The 26,525-nt window shown below is 39.1% G+C and overlaps 1 protein-coding gene across 5 annotated transcripts in view; it reads left to right on the forward strand.

Moving 5' to 3' along the window:
• Positions 1-26,525, forward strand: part of LOC140191605 (vitamin D3 receptor-like) — a 199,691-nt gene that overhangs the window by 65,200 nt on the left and 107,966 nt on the right. The window contains exon 4 of one of the 5 annotated variants that reach the window (XM_072249154.1): positions 1,357-1,536. The exons of 2 other annotated variants lie outside the window; for them this stretch is intronic. Coding sequence is in view for 2 of the 3 variants with exons in the window: in XM_072249149.1 (XP_072105250.1) it covers positions 23,505-23,589 (85 nt within the window). In the remaining variant the exon portion in view is untranslated. Of the gene's footprint in view, positions 1-1,356; positions 1,537-23,320; positions 23,590-26,525 lie in introns of those variants that run through there. 2 more of the 5 variants (XM_072249149.1, XM_072249151.1) reach the window with 2 other exon arrangements.

Here is a 26,525-nt window from a genome sequence, read left to right on the forward strand (position 1 = left end):
ACAGGTAAATTGACATCACAGAGTTAATGTTAGTGCTGCCATGTTGGAGCTCCAGGCTTCAACCTACACCTCCCTTAACTTTCCACAGATAAAACTAGCCTGAATAGCATGAAAGATTCCCTATGAGTGCTCATTCAAGAGATAATAATATAGCAGGTTGGTACATTAATTATTTCTTTTGGATGTTGATAAAATTCTATGCTTTTTTTTTGTTATTTTCAATATTCTGTAGGGAACTTTCCAACTGGTACTAAATTACTTTTCTGGTGACTTAAGGGTTTGAACACCAGCCAGTTGCTTCGAGATGTGAATGGCCTAGTAGAATATCTCTGCCTCAAGCAGGGCTGGGAAAATGAGCACAGAGCTGCTTGATTAGAGGAGAAAGAAAAGAACTCTCAGTAGGAGACAATCAACAGAATTACTACTGGAGATTACATTGCAGAAATGCTTAATGCTCAAGACTACAATATTAAGTAGAAGCGGCGTGTTGCAATGGAAGCTGTGATATTCCATTTGAACACAAATTAGGCTTGCAGTGAAGTGCAATGCTTTGTTTGAATGCTGTGTTGGCAGGGGTAGAATCTTTCAAAATAATATACTAGAAGTCCCTATGCCCTCTTCATTATATCATCATCTTGACGAAGCACAGAACAGTTACCCTGGTGTCTTCGCCATTTGTATCCCTCAAAAATCACTAAATTATTTGGTCATTATCACATTGCTGTTTGTTGGAATATGTGATGCGCATTAACTGTTGTGTTTCTTATGTTGTAACAGTGGCTGGAAGGGGGGAAGAAACTTTGGCATATTTTAAGGTCTCAAAGTTCAATACAAAATGTGTTTTATTTTGTGTTGGTGAATTATGTACAGCCAGTGAGATGTTCACTGAGTTTTCCAACTGTGAAGAATAGTTGAGAATCAACCTACTGTGTATCCTGGCAATGTTTTATTGCACAAGAGTCATAAAGTTTTATTACAATAATGTGTTGGCATAATAAATTAACTTATGCTTTTGCAATTGTTTTTGATCGGGTTATCTTTGCCTGTTGGTGAGTGAATGTTTACGCATTACCACCAATGTTGTCTCAGTAGCTTTAATTTGTTGTCATTTGGAACACTCAGATTCTCTCTGTACTTTCCATGTTCATGCCCACTTTCTGACACTCTGTATATTTGTCTCCCATGAAGTACTTTGTTTCCCTACAACTTGCCTTGCAACACTCATGAATTGGTTTTCTTGAAGTTCTTGATGTCTGGATTGAAAGTTTAGGGCAGTGGCTGGGGTGTCCTTAAGTGGGCTGATTTATTCTGGATAGTATGAAATTAATGAATGTTCTCGTTGCTGTTTTTATCCAGACAAGTGAATAGTATTCTGTGATCTTGATATACCTTGTGGATGGTGGAGATGAATTGGGATGTCAACCATTCACCACAAAATACATCCTCCCTTAACTATTGTTGGTTCCACAGTGATTTTATAGTCTACTGTGATCTCCAGTGCATTGATAGTAGACAACTAGGTGTTGAGAGTCAAAGGTAGGTGTTTTGACTTTCTTATCTTAGATGGTAATTGCTTATCAATTGTGTAGTATGAATATTACTTGACAATACTATTGTCTAAACATGTACTAGTTCAGTGTCTGAAGAGTTAAAAGTAGAATTGAACATTGTGTTCAAACAACATACTTACTAAGCCCGCTGGACTCCAGAAGCACACAAGGTTTGTCTGCCTAAAGTTGGTAATTTTCCAGTTGTTGCAACGTGAAGTTATTGTGTCATAATAATTGATACCTAAAAACCAAATTTGTAATGAAGCTTTGATAACCCTATTGCTCGAAATACGCATATAATCGCCATATTTCTGTATTAAGATTTATTTTCTTGCGGGCATTTACAGGAAAATAAAGAAATACAATAGAATTTGAAAAACTACACACACAGACTGACAAAGAACCAATTTGCAAAATAAGACCAAATGTGCAAATAAATAAATAATACTGAGAACATGAGTTGTAGAGTCAGTCCTTGAAAGTGAGTCTGTAGGTTGTGAAGTTTGTTCAGAGTGGTAGTGAATGAAGTTTATCATTTGGCTCCTGAACCAGCATGAATGTAGGGTAATAACTGTCCTTGAACCTGGTGGTCTGGGACCCAAGGCTCCCCTACCTCCTGCCAATGGTAGTACAGAGAAGAGAGCATGGCTTCTCCTCCTCTCGATTTTACATTGTCATAATAACCTTGTGTTAACTCCAGAAATCCCATTCCCTCTAGTTGTTACACATTTGCCCCAAACAATTTAAGCTCAGTTTAAGCTCTCACTTCCCAGTGTGTAATTCCTGATGAAGATTTCTTACCCCCTGATTACAAGTGAATAGAATTCAGAGTAGTTGGTTTATTATTGTTGCATCTATTTATTTTACCTACAGTAAAATCTGTTTGTATCCCCCCCCCATTTCTATCTCAATTGAGAAGAATATTGATTTACAGTGCAGCTAAATAGCCTATTCGTTCATTTTAGAACTTCTAGAATTTGTTTTTCTTGTTGTGAACATGCTTAGAATATGTTCAGTCTGAACCATAGAGGCTATGTGATTCACAGTGAAAGAATAAGTTATCATTATATTTCTAAAAGCATTATAGGGTGCCAGTGCAATGCAGTATTTATTGTCTTTACACTCTGATACGATAGCATATTGATATTGCTTTTCCTTGTAAACAGCATTTGCTAAGTAGCTGTTGATCCTTCTCTGAGCCTTTCCATAATTTTACCGCATTTATAATTAGTATTGCTGAACATGGTAACAAGTCAGTGTGAGGAAAAAATTACCTCAAACATGGCACAAATACATTGACACAATAACAGGTAACTGGGGTAAGGGTTGAAGTCTTTTAATTTCATATGTTTGAGACACAGTTATGAAGCAGATAAGCTTTGGCCTTTTCATTTGACATCTTGTATTTTACCATGTAATTTCTTCAGAATTGGTCCTCTTGACCAGCTGTTCATTTGTAAAATGGTAAGCTATCCCCAACTCCTGCCTTTACAGAATATCTTAATACTTTAGTTTTAAATTAAAGGGAAGAACACTACAAAGACTAGCAATCTCAATTAGAAATGGATAAAATAATAGATCTGAACAACAGGTATATCATATTTGAGGGAATGTTCAATACTTTGGGCTTTGGTGGAGCTTTAATTTTCATTAATCTTGTTTCTTTCTATCGGTGCCACCTTTGTGTTGCCAGTATTTTCTACAATAACGGACTCTGTATGTTCTTTAGTTTTCAACTGAATTCCATATAGCCTCCAGCAAAGCAATTACTTTAATGAAGTTGCAGTTCATTTTTGTAAATAGCAGTGAATCCACCATTCTGATGTTGTATAGATTAGATAGATATACTTTATTGACCCGAGGGAAATTGGGTTTCGTTACAGCTGCACCAACCAAGAATAGAGCGTAAATATAGCAATACAAAAACCACAAACAATCAAACAACAAAATGCAAACTATGCCAGATGGAAATAAGTCCAGGACCAGTCTATTGGCTCAGGGTGTCTGACCCTCCACGGGAGGAGCTGCACGTTCGATGGCCACAGGCAGGAACGACCTCCCGTGCCGCCCAGTGTTGTATCTCGGTGGAGTGTGACCGCAGTCCAATAGTAAAAAATTCAATATCCGGTCTACAAACACGTTCCTCGATCGTAATATGACCCGGAGTGCACCATCCATTGTTAACCAGAACAGTAAGCACCCAACTCCTTTACGCTTACTGCTCTCAGTGCACTTCTGGTCAGCCGGAACGGCCTGGAAGCCGTCCATGGAGAAGTTTTGATCGGGTATGTCCTCGTGCAGCCCCTTTCCAGTGAAGCACATAACACTGCACTCCCGAAATGTTCTCTGACGCCTGGGTAGCACCGTGAACTCGTCCATTTTATTACCCACCGAACTCCTCTTCTCCATAAGTCTCTGTTGTCTCGACCCGGTCCTCTTTCCTCGACTTTGTGATCCCCCTCTGCATCCTCTGTGTGTTTACCTCCAGATTTCAGCAGGGGTGTCCGCCGCTCTGCTCGCTAAACCAGCCGGCATTAGCGCAAGCAGCTGGTCCCTGGAATGAACAATGCAACCATGCTTCTGTTCCGCGTGTCAGGATGTAGCTATTTCCAGCGCTAAAAACCCAAATAAAACTCTCTCTACCAGCATGTTAGAGAGGTTGCAGCTTCGATGTGTTACCGTGAAAAAAAAAAAAAATAACAAGGAAAAAAGTAAGAATCCGATCGGAACGGCTGTAACAGACTGCATGCACGACCGGCGCATGCGCACATAACAGACTAGCTGTTTCAAATGGATTGGATTTCCATGTTAGTCTACCTTACACTAAATACTAGACTTTAGAAATTACTGTAATGTATACCTGTTTGGGCTTGTACTTGAAGTGAAATGGGGGGGGGGGATATGCTTTTTCTTTAAAAACTCTTTCGAAATGCTGGAAAATAAAGTTTCAGGAAACCATTTATTTTGTTGCTTTTGTAATTTCCAAATTGCCTTCCAAGCCATTCTGAATGGTACCTCTTAAAATTACTTCTTTCCCGTGATGCAGTGACCACAAGTAGCTCTGATAAAGGGTACTCAAAGTCATAATGGTCCAAAAATTGATAGGAACTAGCATTGTGCCATTTCTATTTTAAATACAAAGTGAGTGCTTTGAACCAGGCAGCATATGAGATTCTTTTCCTTTGAAAGTTAAACAGCTTCAGGGATAAATTGCCACTCTAAAGTATCTTCAGTTCCTCTCTTTGGCCTTCCTTTTATTATCCAAAGCTGTCTGGCTGGTGGAAACACTCAGCGGGTCATGAAGTATCTGTAGAAAGTAAATGCTTCAGGATGGAGACCCTTCATCACAAATGGGAATATATGTTATTTTTAAATTATTGTGAGAAGTTATCTCTGATGCCTGGCCATTATTTTCCCCTCAATCAACAACAGTAAAATGAGTTTACCTAGTAATTCAATCCCATAGACTGTATTTTTTTTAACAGCTTTGTGATTGGAAAATGGATTAATTAATTACCTCATAGAGAAAACACCCCCAGGCAGCAGTAATCATAATGTGACTGAATTGTACATTCAGTTTGACAGAGAGAAGAATAGATCAAAGACTAATAGTTTAAGACAATAAAATATAGGAACGGAATCAATCCATTGAGTCTGCTTTGTCACTCAATAATGGCTGATTTTTTTTTTCCTTTGCAAACCCATTCTCCTGCCTTTAACCTTTAAATCCCTTGCCAATCAATCAACCCCTTTACAAATCAAAACTTAAATAAGGGCAATAGTGAAGTTGTGAAAACAGAGCTAGGTATGTGAACCAGCCTATTAGGTTAATTATTCAGTCAATTGCATTTCAGTGACAAGCATTTCAAGAGATCTTTCCAAATACGCAGAATAGATATATTCTGATAAGAAGGAAAAATTCCAACGTGTGGACCCATCAATCATGGTTAACCTAAAAATAATATGATATAGTATCAGACTAAAAGAAAAAGCATATAATTGTACAATGATGGATGGCAGATCAGAAGATTGTACAGAATATTAAATTCAGCAAGGAATGGCTAAAAGATTAGTAATGAATGAAAAATTAGAATGCAAGATAAAGTTAAATGGAAATGTGAAAGCATCCCTTAGATCTTTTAAAGAAAAATGAGCATTTGTTCTATAGAAAGTGAGCTTTCTAAAATAAGCTCTGGAAAACAAGAAAATAAGTAAATATTTTGCATCAGTCTTCCATGCAGAGGATACAAATAACCCAGAAATAACTGAATTGAAAATCATGGTGGAGGCAGGGAGGCAGAAAATAGGAGAAAATTAATCACCAGGAGAATAATAGTAAGCAATTTTTTTTTTTTTGGAGCTGCAGGTTGACGAGTCTTCAGGTCCTGATAAACTTCATGCTAAGATGTTAAAAGAACTGGCTAGTAATATAGTCGATGTGATGGATTTAACTTTACAAAACTCCCAAGATTTGGGTAAGGATCCAGTAGTTTGTAAATTAGCACATGTAACTTTAAAAAAGGAGACAGAAAGCTGGAAATTGTGGGCCAGTTGACTTAATATCTATTGTAGGAAAAATGTTAGAAGCTATCATTAAAGATATCATAGTAGTGTGCTTAGACATAATTCAAGATGATTGATGAACAATGTGATCTTTGTGAAAGAAATCATTTGATCAATTTATTGAAGTCCCTTGAAGTTTTATTTGGACATACAGCATGGTAACAGTCCCTTCAGGCTCAACTAGCCAGTGCTGCCCATTTACACCATGTGACCAGTTAACCTCCTCTCCTGTTTGTCTTTTGGAATGTGGGAGGAAACCGGAGTACTGGAGGACACTTGCACGGTCACAGGGAGATCATAGAAATGCCTTATGGACAGCAGCGGAACTGAACCCTGGTTGCTGCCGCTGTAATAACAACTACATTACCATACTGCCGTAATGTATGTGGATGAAGGAGAACTGATGCGATGCATGTAGTAACATTTTGTGACACTTGGTAAGGCACTGTATCAAAGGGTATTCAATAAAATGAAAGTTCATGGTTTCAGAATTGGAGAAAAGATAAACTGTACATGTTGAGCTTCAGGTTTTCCATCAGAACCTTGAGCTCCTCACGAATCACAAAAGTTCATAGTCCCTCCGTGTTCAAGTCATGATATACCATGAATAGTGTTCTCTCATGGTTGGAGTCAGGTTTCCAGAATATTCACAATTCCTTTCTTCACAGGCCAACCATTCTTGGACCTGCACTGTTCTGAGGGCTGGACCTTGGGGAAGAGGGCTATCCTCTTTCCCTGGCTTCTGTCTGTGCTCCATCAACTTCAACTGAACATCACTATAATGACAGCAAATGGCAACCACCAAGACTTCAGTGGAGAATGCATTTTGCTCATTCAAGATGAAATTGCATTTGGAGACAAGACTGCAGATGCTGGATTCCGGAGCAACAACGAATCTGCTGGAGGAACTCAGTCAGTTGAGCTGTATCTGTTGACAGAAAGGATTTCTCAATATTTCAGGTCAAAATCCTGAAGCGGGGTTTCGACCTAAAATATTGATAGCTCCTGTCATCCAACAGATGCTGCTCAACCCACTGATTTCCTCTAACAGATAGATCGCTCATTGCATAAAATTTCACTGGCTGTACTAGTTGAAAGATGTAGTAAGTTTGCAAAAAAACAGGCCTTCACCCTTAGTCATCATCTGCTGCAAAACATAATGAACAGAACGCTTAATCCTTGCTTGAGAAATGAGTACAAGAGGAAGAGCATAAGCTTGAGACAAAAGAGGAAGAGAATCAGCATAAAGTATAAATAGCAGTATATGCAGATCACATGAAGCACTGAGGAGGGAGGCTATCTCTGGACATGTAATCAGGGATAATTTAATTGTTCACAGTGATTCTCATAAACTGCTCACTCCAGGTATGCACCATGAAGTAGGATATGTATATCAAGGTTTGACTAATTGGCCACACACTAAAAATACAGCCATTTACTGTCAATGGACAACGGACCATTGCAAAATATTACACTAGAATGATACCATTCCCTTCAGCGATATCTCTTAAACTGAGCCAAATGAAATCCTGCATGATTGCAGAAGGATAAGTGTTCCATGAAATTACACTTGGCTGTACATAATGAGTTTACAATCAGTGATTTAACATTATTGTATCTACAATACGGAACCAACTCTAGAAAAGCAAGAGCAGGTGCTCTATGCTACATTTACCTCGATTGATAGTTGCTTTTAAATAGCTTTATTACAAGGCCACATTTTTGATCCACAGTACATATGGTTATTTGTGCCACTCGCCAAGAAAAGAGCATATCTCAGAGAATGCAACACACATCAAAGTTGCTGGTGAACACAGCAGGCCAGGCAGCATCTCTAGGAAGAGGTACAGTCGATGTTTCAGGCCGAGACCCTTCGTCAGGACCTGATGAAGGGTCTCGGCCTGAAAAGTCAACTGTACCTGGCCTGCTGTGTTCACTAGCAACTTTGTGTGTTGCTTGAATTTCCAGCATCTGCAGAATTCCTCGTGTTTGTGTCTCAGAGAATGAAGTTGTTGCTGTGAAAGATCCTCGACCCTTCTAAGCAAATGTATGCAACAATCTGCTGAAGAGGTACCTTTCTTGATATGTTTTTGCAGGCACAAAGTACCATTATAGGTTATTGCTTATAAGGTGGATCTTGTGATTCCATTAAGTAATTGCTTGAATTAATTTAGTCTATCAATATAATGGGCAACAGTTGATCTATTTAATTTTTCACTGAATGCAGTTTTCAAATCAACCATTGTCAAAGGAGCTTTCAAAAGGAAAAGGATTTCTTTTTGTGCTGAGCTATTTTTTACTATTGGTGTTTTTCTTCATCATCACAGAACTAATTGAAATCCATAATCAGGTACTTCAAAGGTAAGAGAAAACTAATGCACATCAAGCCTCTTTTGCTCCTGGGTGTGTGACAGACACTGTCAATAGGCAACACTGTGATTTAGCATCTCTCCAAGTGCAGATTAATCCTGTACCTCAGAATTTGGTATATAATTTCCCTACCACTGATGTTACACTTAGTTATAGAGTTATCCGGTTAATTTCTACTGCCTTCTTAAATAAAGGTGCTTACATTCAATTTCATTCATCTGACACCTCAGCTATGATCAGTGAAGATAAAAAATTTATCGGAGCCCCAGCAATATCTTGCCTTGTCTTCCATAGTAGCCTGGAGTATATCTTTATCGGGCTTTGATGATTTATCTGCTCTTAAGCTGTTAAAACATCTAAAACTTCCTCCTTTTCAATAGTAATATGTTCTAGAATTTCACCATCCTAAGAAAATGAATCACAGGTTAGTATATAGTGACATATACTGAATGTACTTTGATAATAAATTTACTTTGAACTTTTATCTCCAAATGCAAAGTCCTTCTCTAATATGAATGCAGATTTATTCAACAGCTCAACAATGTCTTCTAGTTCCATGAACAGATTGATACTTTGGTTCTTAATGTGACCTATTCTTTCTCTGGTTACCTGTTTGTCATAATAGAGAAATCATGTGGGAAAATAACTTGTGTTTCCAAACAGTACGTCAACTTACACTAAAGTATCTATGTCTTGGACAAAGGTTGGCTAGTGCCTGAGGAGGAACCTCTCCTCTGAAGTGGGCACTCTCATCCTGAGAAGGGGCCTCTACCCACCTGTCTGTTGACCCAGCCTGTTGGCTTGAAAAACAAAGTAACCCTTGCTGATTAATTCACAAATTGTGTTATTGTTGTAATGTGTGTGTTTGTGTGTGGCGCTGGGATGTGGGTGTTGGTTCCCTGTGTCAAGTGTAGGGGACTTTGTGTGAGTGGGTGTCAGCCTGTATGTGTCTGAATGTAGGTGCCAAATTTTTGAGTGTCTGTCTGCATGGGAATCAGTGTGGGCATTAGCTTGCATGTATCCATGTGTTCACATGTGTTCATGTATGGGAGTTTGTATTGAAGCGCGTTCCATGGGTGGGTAGGAGGTTTGTGTGGATTTCTGGCCAAGTCTATACACGGTTGTGTGTGCCTACGTGTTTCCATGGGTGGGGGAGGAGGGTCTTTGGAGATATGTTTGTGGGTGTCTGTGTGGATGTGTGCCTGCTTTGAGTAGGGTCCTGCACCCCCTCTCTGATATTATGATTCCAGAATTCAACTTGAACTTGCAGTAGAACTGGTCAAGGCTAATAATGTATGCAACTCATTTAACTTTTAAAGGAAGATTGTGCTTACAAATGCCAATCTACTGCCCTATTCAACACACTGTTGCCTTGAACTTTAAATGTTATTCACATATACCATTCCTTTTAACTCTAGATATTTTCAAACACAATTTATCCTTGGTGGACTCTATATGTAAACAAGCTTTGCTTGAGAGATGCTGAAGTTTACTCAAACACTTCTTTGATATTTTAACCATTAACATCCACAGATGCTTTGATGGGAAAATTCTGAGTTTATCAGTATCTTGAAAGGCTGGAGAAAAGATCTCACTCAAGAAATAATTTGAGTTTTAACATTTTGCAAAGAATTTTACAATTGAATCCATATTTATCTGCAAGTCTTGTGAACAGCCAGACCACACAGTTTCAAGGAAGATATAGGGGTACAGTCAAACAAATGCTTGTCATTATGCTCCAGTTTCTCAATTTTTACAGCTTGTTCTTTGCCTCACAGCCTGTTTTTTAAGTCCCATTAGCTCCTCACAAAATGATGGGACATGAAACTAAGTCAAGTTGATGAATGAAGGTCTCAAAACTGCCTTTATATTTTACTGTCTGATCCATTTCATATTAGATTATTTTGAGTTAAATGTGTCTTTGCTGCAGGCATAACTACACTGCTTGTGTTTAGGTATTGGGGCCTGTGTAGGTTTCCTGTGGTGTCAAAACAGAATGCCAAGAAGTCCTATTGCTCCAGAATTGGAGCACGAATCCAGCAATGATTGGCCTATCCATGTCTTATCACATCAGTACAGTTTTAAATAGCTATCCTTATGTGAAGGTGCAGGCATGTTTTCACTAGCCAAGGTTACCTTGTGGGGAAAGCACAATTTAAAAATTGAATTTAATGCAGCTGCAGTCACTTGTAGTACTAAACCATGTCATGGCTCTAGCCCTTAAAAATCTCCAGGAAGCCACATCACTGCTGAAAGTCTGTATTTCTGATTATGAATGCATAAGCAGTTTGTTCTATTTTGTTAATTTGCTTAGCCTTGTTAATTAGAAAGCTTTATTTTAGTTGACCAAGAATTCAACTGGGGGTGCAAATGGTGTGTTTTTGGAGACAAATGAGAGACTGGCCAACATCTCCCACAATGCTCTACTGAAACCCTCATTACTTCCTTATTGGCTGAATGTACTTTAAATCAAAGGCACTGCACTCTAGATGATACTATTCATTCCTTGAGAACCAGTACCTAAGGCATCTTTCCACTGCCCTTCATTAAGGCAGAAGTGTTGCTGTGTTTTGGGGGATTCATGTGACAGACAGCAAGGAGCATCTAGTATCAAGAAACTTACATTATTCTTCGTAAAGTATTAGTAGCAAATCTTTTCACACCACCAAGAGGAATACACAGCGAGGCTGTGGGGAAGATCCATTCATTCATTGCGTACGTATAAATAAATAAAGCCAACATCAATGCTGGCTGCAAATCCATTACCAGGGTAGGTAATCCAAGCTGGTGCATAGTTTGGAAGCAGCAACTAATCAAGATGACTTACTGATGATGAGAAGCTCTACTTCACAGTTCCTAACACTTCTATTGAGCTCAATAGAAACAATTTTTGGGGATGTGAGTATCACTGGCAGCACTTATTGCCCATCCTTAGCTGCCCTTGAGATTGTTCTAGTGAGCTATTTTCCTGAACTTCTGCAGTCCTCCTGGTGAAGGAACCCTCAAAATCCCTTTGGAAAGAGGGATATAAATTTACTGACAACACAACTATTGTTGGCAGGATTTCAGATGGTGGTGAGAAGACGTACAGAAGTGAGATATATCAGCTAGTTATGGTGATGCAGCAATAACCTTGCACTTAACATCAATAAGACCAAAGAATTAATTGTGGACTTCAGAAAGCATAAGATGAGGGAATACACACCAGTTTTCGTAGAGGGATCAGAAGTGAACAGAGTGAGCAATTTCAAATTCCTGGATGCCAACATCTGAGGATCTATCCTGGGGTCAACATATTGATAAAATTACAAAGCAGACACAACACCTATATTTCATTAGGAGTTTGAGGAGATTTGGTATGTCACCAAAGACACTTGCAAATTTCTACAGATGTTCTGTAGAGAGCACTCTATCTGGCGGCATCGCCATCTGTTATGGGAGAACGGGTGACCACACAAGATTGAAATAAGCTGCAGAAAGTTGTCAACTCAGTCAGCTCCATCATGAGCACTAGCCTCCCCAGCATCCAAAATATCTTCAACGAGCAAAGCCTCAAAAAGTCAGCATCCATCATTAAAGACTCCCATCACCCAGGACATGCCCTGTTCTCATTACTACCATCAGGAAGGATGTACAGGAACCTGAAGGCGCACACTCAGTGATTCAGGAACAGCTTCTTGCCCTCTGCTAACAGATTTTTGAATGGACATTGAACCCATGAACACTACCTCACTACTTTTTGCACTGCTTATTTAACTTGTATACTGTAATCCAGTTTTCATATGTTTTATAATGTATTGATGCCACAAAACAACAGATTTCACAACATATGCTGGTGATATTAAATCCAGTTCTGAGCTCCAAGACCTGAACCCAGCAACGATGAAGAAATGGCAGTAGATTTCCGAGCATGCTTTGCATGCGAGTTGAGAGGAACTTGGATGTTGTCATTTACACTATCTCCCTGCCCTTTTTCTAGAAGAGATTGTGCATTTGGAATGTGCTGCCAGAGAAGCAAAATCCAGATACCTCTGTGCATTTTGTAGGTGACACACACTGTAGGCACTGTGTGCCAGTGGTAGAGGGAGTGAGTTCTGAATAGAGTATCAATCAAGTGTCCTGGTTAGTGACAAATTGTTTTTAAATCTCTAATGATTGGAGATATTTAAGAACAATTCAAACTGATTTAGTAAATTTAAATATTATTAGAAATTACAAATATACTCAGAAACACTTCCAATACCGATAAATTAAATATGTGAAAATTAAGACGACTTACTTTTTAAATCAAGGTTGGTGATCTTATTTAAATAAGATGCTCTGGATTCCTTGCACATTCCAAAGACATATGAGTTAGTAGTTAATTATATGGGTGCGGTAGGTTAGTAGGTTGATCATATGGGTGGAATTGGGTAGTGTGGGCTCACTGGGCCTGTCACCATGCTGTATATCCAAACAATAGGCCATTACAGCAGAATGTACTATTAGATTGTTATCATTTACAACTCGCATGTATAATGGCATGTGGGTCTTTTCAGTGAAACAAGGAAGGATGTAACTAATTTATTCAATAAATCTATCATCTATCTTAATCATAGTTTACAATAATTATTCCTTAGCTTTAATGCATGATGTTTTGCAGCCTCCAGTGCTTCATTTTCCAAACTTTCATTCTTGCTCCTCGTTTTTTTGCATCAAATCACTAAAAGATTAAATGGCAAAATATTTTGACAAATTACACACTGTTTGGTGCAAAAACAAATGAAATGCTGCATGTGTGTTGTAGGTAAACTCTTTGTAAAATACAAAATAAATGCCTAGGAATTCATCTCTAGTCAGCATTGATCATTCTGTTTAATTGCATCAGCACTTTGCACTCCTGAAGGGAAAGAAATTCAGTGACCAGGAATACTGATGCAGCTACATAGTGCATATAGAGTTACTGACCCTTCAGTTCCATAACTTGCATCTACTATAATTTATCGAACCACAATTCATTGCAAGCTCACTTCAAAGTAAATTTATTATCAAAGTACATATGTCACCATATATAACCCTGAGATTAATTTTCTTGCAGGCATACTTAATAAATCACTTGGCTCATAGCTGACCTACATAACAGTATTTTTTTTCCCTTTCCAGGCTTGCTAGTGTCAACTTGCTGCCTTAAGATATTCCAAAACAAAATGTTGAGTGCCAATTCCCTGTATGGTTACAGAGCTTTGCGTGACATCGTACTGTCACATGGACTAGCTAGAGCAGGGGCTCCCAACCTTTTTTATGCCATGGATCAATACCATTAAGCAAGAGGTCCATGGATCCTAGGTTGGGAACCCCTGATCTAGAGCAAACCGAGTGCAGGGAAAGGCTTCAAGAAGTACATTGACAGGTTTGACAGCAAGCAAAGCCCACATGGCTGAACTGAATATCAATGTCCATATCCATTACTAAATCAATAAAAGATAGAGATTAAAGTTACTTTTAAAAGATATACTTGAAACATAACTAAAGATGATTAAACAAACTCTATACAGTATATGTTTCAAGTTATGCATAACTATGTCCCTTGCACCTGTTCACTGTTCAATTTAATTCTGGAGATTTTGACGTGTTTAGAGCCCTTGCTCTGTTCTTGATGGTGTACTTCTGTAAACTCTTAAGCATGCTACAGTGTTTCATTTGAATCTAAATTAAATAGAAGACTTAATGTACTGGTGCAATTATATGCCAAGATCTTTTTGGGCTTTAACTACTTACTATATATATATTATTAATAGTCTGAGAATAGTGCCTCTGCCATTTTTACAGATTTTTTTTTCCATAGAAAACTATGCAAAATTTTTCTCACATGATTTCTTTTCTCTTTACATAAAGAAACTGTCAGCTTTGATTACCTCCACAACTCTGGCAAATACTTACAAAGAAATTACTGGGTCTTTGTGAACCAAAATAACTGTAAAATTGTGAAAGGTACAAACCAACACTTAACTGAACAAAGCACATAGAACAGTTGTGTTTGAATTAAGGATTTGAATTCCTCCCCAAAAGGAAGTACTGAGTTACGTAGTGAGCAATGATTGCTACATTTTTCTTACACCTTACTTTTTATGACTTGTGAATGAAGTTGGGTTTTAAACCCCTACAAGGACAGAATTAAAGAAACTGCTGAACTGAATATTAAATTGATGACATGTAAGCCTAGAAATCTATCAACATAATGCCAAAGAACACAGCATTGCTCAGAAAAATATCACATTAATATGGTTTTAACCAATTTTGTGTGTATTTCTAGGAAAGTTAATGTCAGTCATTTAAGACCTCCAGACTACATCAATGTTGGATTTCTTAACTTGGAATATGAAGTTGACCAGCATGTATGCAAAACTCTGCTCAAAGAGATATTAGCTAGCCCTTAATTTTCTTAACAACAGAATATTTGGCCTTGAGATGAAGCAAAATGGCACTTTAGCTAGAAATTGGATTGCAGCCATTTCTTTGCTTTAATGCTAAACAGGTATTATGAAAAAAATGTGAAATTTAGACATTCCTTTGGTTATCTACTCCCTTTTAATAGATATTAAAATCTGACTTGCATGTTTCACAGACACTGATGCTTGCTGGACCTGTAGCAGTAACATCCATCACACCACTCCTCCATCTCCCTCCCTCCCTCCCTCACTTCTCCACTCACCCATGGGATAAGGGTCAGCATTGTTAAAGGGAGCCTCAATGGGAAATGGGGAAGTGGTAATGTATGCAAGGGTGGGAAAATCAAGGGCTTGGATGAGAGGTGAAGGTGAATCAGAAGGAAGAAAGGAAATCTGAGGGTGTAGTTGGGCTGAAGAGCAGCTTGATAAGGCCAGTGTTTGAGGAGGGGGGGAGAGCAAGTGATGGGCAGCACCTTAATCAGGTAGTGAATGAGCCATGCTGGGGTTGGAGGGTACAGATGTTTCTAATACAATAAAATTCTCAGAGGAAATAGTGGGTAATTTATACATTTAAAGCAATGTCTCAGTAACATCTCTTTAGATCCTGCAAGGTTTGTTTCAACTCATTTAATTTGCTCCTTGTTGAGCGACAAATTAATTACGAAGGGTGTAAATTGTGACCTTTCAATCCGGTCCCTGCTGTTTAGTAGTCATAGTCATACTTTATTGATCCCGGGGGAAATTGGTTTTCGTTACAGTTGCACCATAAATAATAAATAGTAATAGAAATAGTAATATTACTATTAGTAAATAGTAATAGTCATAGAAATAATAAATAGTAATAGAATAGTAATAGAAAATAGTAATAAATAGTTAAATAGTAATATGTAATTTATGCCAGGAAATAAGTCCAGGACCAGCCTATTGGCTCAGGGTGTCTGACCCTCCAAGGGAGGAGTTGTAAAGTTTGATGGCCACAGGCAGGAATGACTTCCTATGGTGCTGCATCTTGGAGGAATGAGTCTCTGGCTGAATGTACTCCTGTGCATTTAGTAACACTGGACAGCAATTTTTTTTCCAGAAGTGTTGCTTCCTCAGAAATTTTTTCTGGTTATGATACACCACTTGAAGCTGAACACAAATATAATTTCAGACTACTTGTATCACGTAGAACTTTGGAGAAACAATAGATTAACTTTTATTTGGGTACCATGCATGTCAATAACATAATTGCGTGTGGGGACTTTTTTTTTACCTGCATTGGGGCAAGTCACAACAGGAAGCTCCTGGACAGAAATTCTTCACTAGGACTGACTTCAACAGAAAATGGGAGCAAGCACTTAAAAAATGCCTTTTGTGCAACGTTTATGCATTTAAAAAATGGTAACAGATTTGGAGTGATTCACTGTCAAGGCATTTGTTTTTTTTAATCCTAGTCTTTTTCATGCATCAGAGCATCCAATTTATTGTGACCAAAAACACTGGAAAATGTAATTCTTTGATCTGGAGTTTAAAATGCAGGCCTTCCTCAGTCATGGCAATTAAATTAACAAATATATGGCAATTAAACTTAATCTTAATGATTCAGGCTAGGTTGAATATATTTATGCACAGAAGAAGATAAATTTGTTGTGGATTATATCTTCCTATTTGCTATGAACAACCATCGCTGGCTTGGATCTTTGAATCGCTGATATACTGCACAGTGGATTCTAGTTAATTAAGCCATCAGTTAATCAGGGCATCCACTTATTTGGGACAAAAAATAATCAAGGAAATAGCTGGGATTCCCTTTGTTTCTTTTGGACACTGTGCCACTTAATTGGGACAGGAGACTGTTGCCAAGCAGTTTCTAACTTGCGTCAGTCATGTGCACTTGTGAGGCTGTTGGACGCGACACCGTAAACAATTTTTAAATAGCATCAGTAGTGTGTGTTTGTGTTCAAACCCCAGTAATTTTTGTCACTGAAAGTTGGCAAGAAATAAACAGTAAGACAAGTCAGAAATGTTTTCTTGCTGTGGTTTCTAGAATGCAGACTCGGAGATGTCAGAAACAGCCAGGAGTGAAAATGAAACTATTTCACTACTTCAAGTTATGAACTATGAAGAATTTGAAGGTACTGATAATCATCTTGAATGTTACAGTGAAAATGAAGATTTGGAGGGTGCAATCGTTGAAAGTATTGTATGAAGAGAGACCATTATCTGCACTAGGTGTCTGTGCTGGTTTTGTTCATTTACAGTCAATTAAAAGAACATGGTAGTGGTCACTGGATTAATTCCTCTTTCAATAACTATTAGGGACTAATACACAGTTTTGTAGTAGTATTGGTAGTGTTCTAATTTGTTTTGTATTTCATTTAAATACATAATTTGTTACTCAGTTATACAGTAATTTGTCTTCTTTATACCTTTTTGACTATTTCCATGAAACTTCGGCAAATTGGGGCATTTGCTTAATTGGCCCAAAATGTACAGGCAACCGAAATCCTTTGTATTATGGAAAACATTACTCCCTCTCAGTGTGCTGTTCTAATGCTGTCATCCAAATTCTTGCCTTTATCAGTCTATCACATTATCCAGTGAAATATTTGACTTGAAATGGAGTAACAAAATAGAAGTAGTACAATTTGAAATGACATCTTGGTATTTTCAACATTAGAAGACTGGATTTTCATCAAGGACCTGTTCACATTTTAAATTGCACAACCTGAGGGATTTCATTTTAAGCACACACATTAGCACAAGTATGATCAGGTATTTAACAGTTTTAAAGTCCTTGCATCATCTTACTGCAGACTTGTAATGTCAAGGTATAAAAGATTTTGTGGCAATTGCAGAATACATTGGAAAATTTCAAATCATGATGGCTGAACATATTTTGAATTACTAGTGGAGGTTCACACCTCCACTTAATTGAATGCAAATGAGGGCCTTGCTTAAATTACTTACACCTGTGAATGTTTTTTTTTGGGTGTAATGTTCACCAAGAATAGTTTTTATAATCAACAGACCTCTAGAATCCAAATATTTTCCCATTAAAATATGTACGGAGTAAACTTCTTCCTAGTAAGCCCAAGATGCATTTAATAAACTATCATCTTAAACCAGATGGTGCGCGCTCAGAATGCTGATGACAAATATGTATATTCTCCAATGTGAGCTGCAAAATCTTTACCATGAGTTTCAATTTTGTTTTAGCTTTCTTTGAGAAGTCAAAGAGTAGAAAATACCATCAGATCAAAATGGATATGAGGAAAAGGTAAATGGGAGTAATGCCAGCAACATTCCCTCTATTTGTTTCTTATAGCTATGCAGCTGAGCAGGAAATCTTTACATAACCTGAAAACTGTGCGCACTTTAAATGTTTTTTTGTAATATGCATACTATGAATATTTAGAATGAAAATTGAAAAATCACATACTTAATACAGTCCAACAAAGAAAATCTTTTGCGCTTCCTAAACTTTTTGTCTATCTTTATTCCAGCTGCGTGGCAACAAAGGCTATGTGCATGAGAGCATATCAGTTAATGAATGGCAGTGCGGCCATGGAGCTTAGAGGGAGCAGTGAATGCCAGTCTTCCATCCCACCCACCATATACTTGAGCACATCCAAAATAGTGTTGCCTTTATCCTAACTCACACAAAGTTCTGTTCATCCTTGTGTCTGTGCTGGTTGGCATACACCCTCTCCGGATTTTGCAGTTAGTTATTTTTAAATTTCTGATTGTTGTCTTTAATTTAATTATTTAGACCACAAGGGCCAGAGTTCCCTCCCCAAGCCTCTTCCCACTCCTTTAGATTTTAGTTCAAACCTATCTCCTTAGTTCCTTTATTTGGATTGGGTTAAATCATGGAGTCATAAAATTATACAGCATGGAAACAGGCCCTGTGGCTCAACTTGCCTATCTGAGTTAGTTCCACTTGTTTGTGTTTTGTTGATCTCACTCTAAACCAGGGGTTTACAACCTTTTTTATGCCAAGGACCAATGCCATTAAGCAAGGGGTCTGTGGACCGTAGGTTGGAGACTCCTGATCTAAACCTTTTCTATCCACGTACCAGACTGAATGTCTTTCAAATATTGTAATTATTATTATTGTACTTCATTGTCACCAAACAACTGATACTAGAATGTACAATCATCACAGCGATATTTGATTCTGCGCTTCCCGCTCCCTGGATTACAATTCGATAGTAAATATTAAAAATGTAAATTATAAATCATAAATAGAAAATAAAAAAATGGAAAGTAGGTTAGTGCAAAAAAACCGAGAGGCAGGTCCGGGTATTTGGAGGGTTAGGCCTAGATCTGGGTCAGGATCCGTTCAGCAGTGTTATCACAGTTGGAAAGAAGCTGTTCCCAAATCTGGCCGTACGAGTCTTCAAGTTCCTGAGCCTTCTCCCGGAGGGAAGAGGGACGAAAAGTGTGTTGGCTGGGTGGGTTGTGTCCTTGATTATCCTGGCAGCACTACTCCGACAGCGTGCGATGTAAAGTGAGTCCAAGGATGGAAGATTGGTTTGTGTGGTGTGATGTGCCGTGTTCATGATCTTCTGCAGCTTCTTCCGGTCTTGGACAGGACAACTTCCATACCAGGTTGTGATGCACCCTAGAAGAATGCTTTCTATGGTGCATCTATAAAAATTAGTGAGGGTTTTAGGGGACAGGCCAAATTTCTTTAGTCTTCTAATTGTAACTTTTTCTACCACTCTTCTGGCAGCTTGTTCCATATTCCCACCACCTTCTGTGTGGAAAAACTTGCCTCTCAGTCCTGTTAAACCTTTCCCCTCTTACCTTAAACCTATGCCCTCTAGTTTTATATTCTGCTAGCCTTGGGCAAAAAAACTGTGACCATATCTACGTCCCTCATGATTTTCCAAACTTCAACAGTATAAGGTTACCCCTCACTTCCTGTGCTTCAGGGAGAACAGCCCCAGCTATCCATTTTCTCCTTTTAACTTAAGCCATACAGTCCTGACAACATCCTCATGAATCTTTTCTGTATCCTTTCCAGCTTAATTACATCATTCCCACATATATACTATATCTAGCTAGGCAACCACAACTGCATACAATACTCCAAGTACAATTTCATAAATATCTTGTAGAACATAGTCATAGTCATACTTTATTGATCCTGGGGGAAATTGATTTTCGTTACAGTTGCACCATAAATAATAAATAGTAATAGAACCGTAATAGTTAAATAGTAATATGTAAATTATGCCAGTAAATTATGAAATAAGTCCAGGACCAGCCTATTGGCTCAGGGTGTCTGACCCTCCAAGGGAGGAGTTGTAAAGTTTGATGGCCACAGGCAGGAATGACTTCCTATGACGCTTAGTGCTGCATCTCGGTGGAATGAGTCTCTGGCTGAATGTACTCCTGTGCCCACCCAGTACATTATGTAGTGGATGGGAAACATTGACCAAGATGGCATGCAACTTAGACAGCACCCTCTTTTCAGACACCACCGTCAGAGAGTCCAGTTCCATCCCCACAACATCACTGGCATTACGGATGAGTTTGTTGATTCTGTTGGTGTCTGTTACCCTCAGCCTGCTGCCCCAGCACACAACAGCAAACATGATAGCACTGGCCACCACAGACTCGTAGAACATCCTCAGCATCGTCCAACAGATGTTAAAGGACCTCAGTCTCCTCAGGAAATAGAGACGGCTCTGACCCTTCTTGTAGACAGCCTCAGTGTTCTTTGACCAGTCCAGTTTATTGTCAATTCGTATCCCCAGGTATTTGTAATCCTCTACCATGTCCACACTGACCCCCTGGATGGAAACGGGTCACCGGTACCTTAGCTCTCCTCAGGTCTACTGTCAGCTCCTTAGTCTTTTTCACGTTAAGCTGCAGATAATTCTGCTCACACCATGTGACAAGGTTTCCTACTGTAGCCCTGTACTCAGCCTCATCTCCCTTGCTGATGCATCCAACTATGGCAGAGTCATCCGAAAACTTCTGAAGATGATCAGACTCTGTGCAGTAGTTGAAGTCCGAGGTGTAAATGGTGAAGAGAAAGGGAGACAAGACAGTCCCCTGTGGAGCCCCAGTGCTGCTGATCACTCTGTCGGACACACAGTGTTGCAAGCACACGTACTGTGGTCTGCCAGTCAGGTAATCAAGAATCCATGATACCAGGGAAGCATCCACCTGCATCGCTGTCAGCTTCTCCCCCAGCAGGGTGGATGGTGTTGAACGCACTGGAGAAGTCAAAAAACATAACCCTCACAGTGCTTGCTGGCTTGTCCAGGTGTGCGTAGACACGGTTCAGCAGGTAGACGATGGCATCCTCAACTCCTAGTTGGGGCTGTTAGGCGAACTGGAGGGGATCTAAGTGTGGCCTGACCAAGTCTCTCCAGGGTCTTCATGACGTGGGAGGTCAATGCCACTGGTCTGTAGTCATTCAGGCCGCTGGGGCGCGGCGTCTTCGGCACAGGGACGAGGCAGGACGTCTTCCACAATACAGGAACCCTCTGGAGCCTCAGGCTCAGGTTGAATACATGGCGAAGTACTCCACATAGCTGAGGGGCACAGGCTTTGAGCACCCTGGTACTGACACCATCTGGTCCTGCAGCCTTGCTTGGGTTGAGACGTTTCAGCTGTCTTTTCACCTGTTCAGCTGTAAAGCCCACCATGGTGGTTTCCTGTGGGGAAGGGGTATAGTCATGAGAGCAGGGTGATGTCCCTGATGTCCCAACTCTTGTACTCAGTGCCCTGCTTGAGCCAAATGCCACCATCACCACCTTAACTACCTGTGATGACACTTTTAGGAAATTATGTACCTGTACCCCTGCATCTGTCTGTTCCACAACTCTCCCTAGGCCCCTGTCATTTACTGTACAAGTCCTGTTCTGCAACTTCCATATCAAAATGCAACTCTTCACACTTGTCCAAGTTAAATTTGATCTGTCATTCCTTGACCCACTTTCCCATTAATTTTGATATCATCCAAACTTACTAAATGAAGCCACTTACATTCTCAACAAAACCTTTAATGTTTATGACAAATAACAGGTAGCCCAGCACCGAGCCCTATGACACACCAATGGTCACAGGCCTCCAATCTTAAAAAAACACCCCCTGCCCCCCACTACCGCTGTCTGACTCATACCAACAAGCCAGTTTTTTATCCAATAGCATACCCTGGATCCCATGTAATCTAACCTTCTCAATCAGCCTATCATGTACAACCTTGTCAACTACCACATCAATCCTTTTGAATTTAATTGAGTTTGTTGAAGGGGTTATCAAGAGATGTGATTTGCCATGCATGCACGAACTAATGCTGACCAGATCTATTCAGCCCTTGCCTTTCCAAATACAGGCAGATCCTGTCCCTCAGAATCTTCTCCAGTAACTTTATAAACTTTATGCTGGGCTCATCAGTCTGTTGCTCCCTGGTTTGTTCTTATAACTCATCTTATATAAAAGCATATTAGCCACCCTCCTGTCTCTTGTCACCTCACCCTTGGCTAGTATTTCTGCCAGGACCCCAATATTGCTCACATGAAGCACTTTGGAGCATCTTATGAGGCAACACTAACCTTGGATGCTGTCTATGTGAAGCTTACAGGTGCTCCCTATGGCTGTGTAGGTTTCTTCCCATGCCCCAAAAATCTGTGAATTCATAGTCTAACTGACCACTATAACTGTGTGTGGGTGGGATGTAGAATTTGGAGGAAGTACATCAAAATCTTGGCGGGGGGGATAAAATGGGATTAGTGCTTGGTGGCCAGCAGAGATTTGGTGGGCTGAAGGGCCCATTTCTGTGCAATATCTCTAATTCTATGATTTAGAATGTTAAAGACGCTATACCATTGCAAGTTTTTTGCACTGTTAATTTTATGAGGATCAAAATATCTAAATGTTCTACCAATGTCACAGCAACTTTGCATGATTATGAATTATGTAATGTGATTCAGGTGTTAGTTAGAATCCAGTTTTGGAAGCAGCTGTTGTATAACTACATGGATGGCCAGTAATTACAGCAGAACTTTGGGCAGGGTTTAAGTGGATGTACTTTTGCTTGACTTAACAACTGACCAGAGCTGTTGATACTTATAGGTGAATGATATTTAATAATCCAAATGATCCCAAAATCTCAAACCTTTATCTTGGTACTTTATTCAGTTTACTTTCCTCTGTATGGAAATGTCTCAATTTTCAAAGGAAATGTTGAGATGTGTCACATAAAAATAGACATATTGCTCAAGGTACATTGTATAAAAGCAAGAAAAACAGAAATGCACAGTGAGTTCACCTGTGCCTGCTGAAGAGAAAATAAATTTTTAACAGGTGTTACATGGTTGAGTGGCTTGTGACAAGCCAAGCAGTTGCGTTTATGTTTGTATTTTCCCAGGTGAAGTTATTTTTCCAGGATGTCACAGTAGAGAGTACCCGTTTCTCCCTCCCCTATCCGCCCCCTCGACTACTTGAGTCCCAGTGGACTCTTAAATAAGCGAGGTTGTGGTGTGTTTCCTAATTTGCTCTGCTCTCTTTAACAGTTCCTAGTTTTGTTCTTAATTGTTAATCCCAGTGAATATTCTATTTGAGTAAACTAATACTTTTTCCATTGGTGATGGTAAAGGCTGCTGGAATCATTTTAAGCGGCAGTAATTCGATGTACAAGTTTTCTTCCTTTCAGCTAAGACGACCTGAACAACGTAAGTATATTTTATCCAAATCGTTTCAGTTACCACAGTGCCCTGAAGAGAGGGCAGTTAAATTTTTCGATACATTGACAGTCACCACTGCATTCAGAGAGCAGGATACTAGAATACGGTGTGCCGTGCCCAAAACTGCCTGCTGCTGGAGACTCTGTAACAGATCAGATATCAGCACTAGCAGAGTTCGCTTTCCTGTATGGAACTGTAGCATAGTCCTTCTCAGTGCCGTACACATGAGGTGAACAGTTCAGTAAAATTTGATGACATTTTATTTATTTTTGTTCATTCTTGGATGTGGCTAAGTTTATAAAGTAAAGTTATTGTGACTAAGGGAGGTATGACTGCAGGAACCAATGTTGCTACTTAAGATAGTGTACATAGCTCTGCAATGGCTTTGATCCTTTCCTATTGCAGTGTATGATTTTTCTAATTTGATTACTTGAATTGAATTGATTTTATTACTTACATCCTTCATATATGAGACTCTCTCCCTCACACTCCCTCTCTCTCACTCACATCTCCCCCTCTCCCCCCCTCTCCCCCTCCCCCTCCAAATTTGTGTTGGGATACAAAGGTAATTCATACCAAGAATGATCACTCAATTTACCATTCATCCTTGAGTGATGTGAAATAGGAGTGATTGTTACTGTGTTTCACTCTGAAGCATATCTAGAAAACAACATTAAGGAATTGAATTTCTAGGCAAATGACAATATACAGTCACACATTTACAGTAATTGGTGTCATTTTGGAGAAAATCAGAATACACCCAGATTAATGATGTTTTTGATTTATTAATTCTTTCAAAGTAATGTATTCCTATTTTGTTTTGACTGTTGTTCATTACAGAAATACATTGCCTTTTCTTATAAGGTACTGTGATCCTGTGTAGTAATATTTTGGTTATATGCAGTATATAACATTTATGTTTTTAATCTTCCTTTCTATCTCCCTCTTCTCCAGTTGCACCTTGTAAAATTCATGAAGTGCAAATGGAGAAACTCACTTCTCTTTTGTTGAACATTTTTTTAATTCTATTTCTATGAAGCAATTGGAAGATTTCTACTTTAAAGGCATGGCATAATTGGACATTGTTGTTGAACACTTTGAACCAGTGATTTGATTCAGATAATTGTTGACATAAAATGGATTTGTGTCAGAACTGCAGCTTGAAATATCAGTCTATCGGTGCAAAGATGCTGTTTTGTTTTAGTTGATCTTCCTCATAACCTGTAGATTTATTCACATCTATTCTTTCACACCTAGTATTTGCTATGATCAGCGACCGCATACTCAACTCCTGATATGAGGGGCCCACACAGAAATCAGCCATAATTTACTACAAAATACAAGAAGATTAACTTTCAAACTAAGGAATGTTTGTTTAAATCCCTGAAGATTAGCATCCTATTTCCATAGTGGCCATCCGTAAATTTATTCAGTAGTGATGTGGCTGTCTATGGTTACAATTAAGAGTTTCAAGTTAAAAGGCCTTCAAGGTTAAATTTAATTTAAACAATTTTAAGGTGGGTCTTTTATCTATTTATTTAATAATGTAATGTGACTGTCTTACCCTAAGATACTCCTGCTTCCTCAGCATTATGTACACAAGTGAACCCCTCAAATGATTACCTAGGTGTTAGAGAGCATTGTTTATCAAAGACTTAATGGTCTAGAAATGCATTCTCAATGAAACAGGTGTGCTAAAGCAGTGGTGTGTGGTTAACCTGTGTCTATTCATTAGGATGCAGCTGCGACACGGAATGTAACTGTAATCTTCATGAAAATGTGTAGGCATGTTTTCAGGGCATTTTTGCTCACCACACTTTCACGAGAGAAACAATTAGTATTCTGCACACCTGCTGATCTATTCATGGACATTAACGTCAGGGCTTTAGTCCTGGAGTTACCCAGGTTGTCACCTCTGCTAATAATGAGGATGTCAGAAAACATGCTAGTTTCCAGCCAGCCCTTTTACATACCATCTCCCCCACAACCATGAATGCCCTGTTTAGGTATATCAAGTTATTTATGTCATTATTGTTGTAGTCACAGCAGACACTATCTATTGGCCTGCCCCTCTAACCTTAACCCCATGACTCCTCATCACGCACATGAGGAGTTAGAGGAGGGTTGTATGACCTTGTGTCATTGTGCCTGACTCCACTAAGCACTGAATGTGATACTGATGCTGAAGGAGCCATATTTTTCATGTTGAGAAATCATTGGGACTAGCTGGCTGATGTTAGTGTATGGAAGGACAGAAACTGCTACTGAAACTTGGCAAAGACTATGATAGGGGGGTCTGCGTGATAAGGCTATGGTGGATGCAAGCAAATGTTGTCAATGAGCATGAAATCCATCTCTGACCTCTGACATCTTTACTTGGGAAGTGGTGCATACCTCAGTAACAACCTGCATGGATGCATCCTCAGTTCACTCACAGATGACCAAAATTATGTTTTGATGGAGGCACAGAATCTTCATCCCTCCATGAACTCTACAGCCATTCCAATGAGAGCTGTGGTTACTGCCCAGCACTGCTGTCCCTCAACACCAGAGAGATATCACTCAGAAGCATATTGTTGCCACCATTGAGCAAGCTTCTGCCATCAGTGTGACAATAAACTATGTTGGTACAGTTATGGAAATTGTAAAAGCAATGTTGCAGTTTGGGTCACACCAGGGCCAGAGCTGCTCATCATCATCTGTCACAGAACCCTTGGTCCAACCATCTGAAATGGAGCAGTCTTTCACCAGTTTTGCTACTGTTTATATAGGCAACACTTGGCTGGAAAGGGTTAACACATGGGTGACATTTAATATAATCGTATAGTTATTAATTCTCCTATTACAACATTAAAGTTAGCTTTTTTTTTTAAATTCCCTTACTTGTTCATTCCAATCTTACCAGTTCATTGAAGTTTGCAGAT

This window comes from Mobula birostris, chromosome X (genome assembly GCF_030028105.1).
Source record: "Mobula birostris isolate sMobBir1 chromosome X, sMobBir1.hap1, whole genome shotgun sequence".
Taxonomy (NCBI): domain Eukaryota; kingdom Metazoa; phylum Chordata; class Chondrichthyes; order Myliobatiformes; family Myliobatidae; genus Mobula; species Mobula birostris.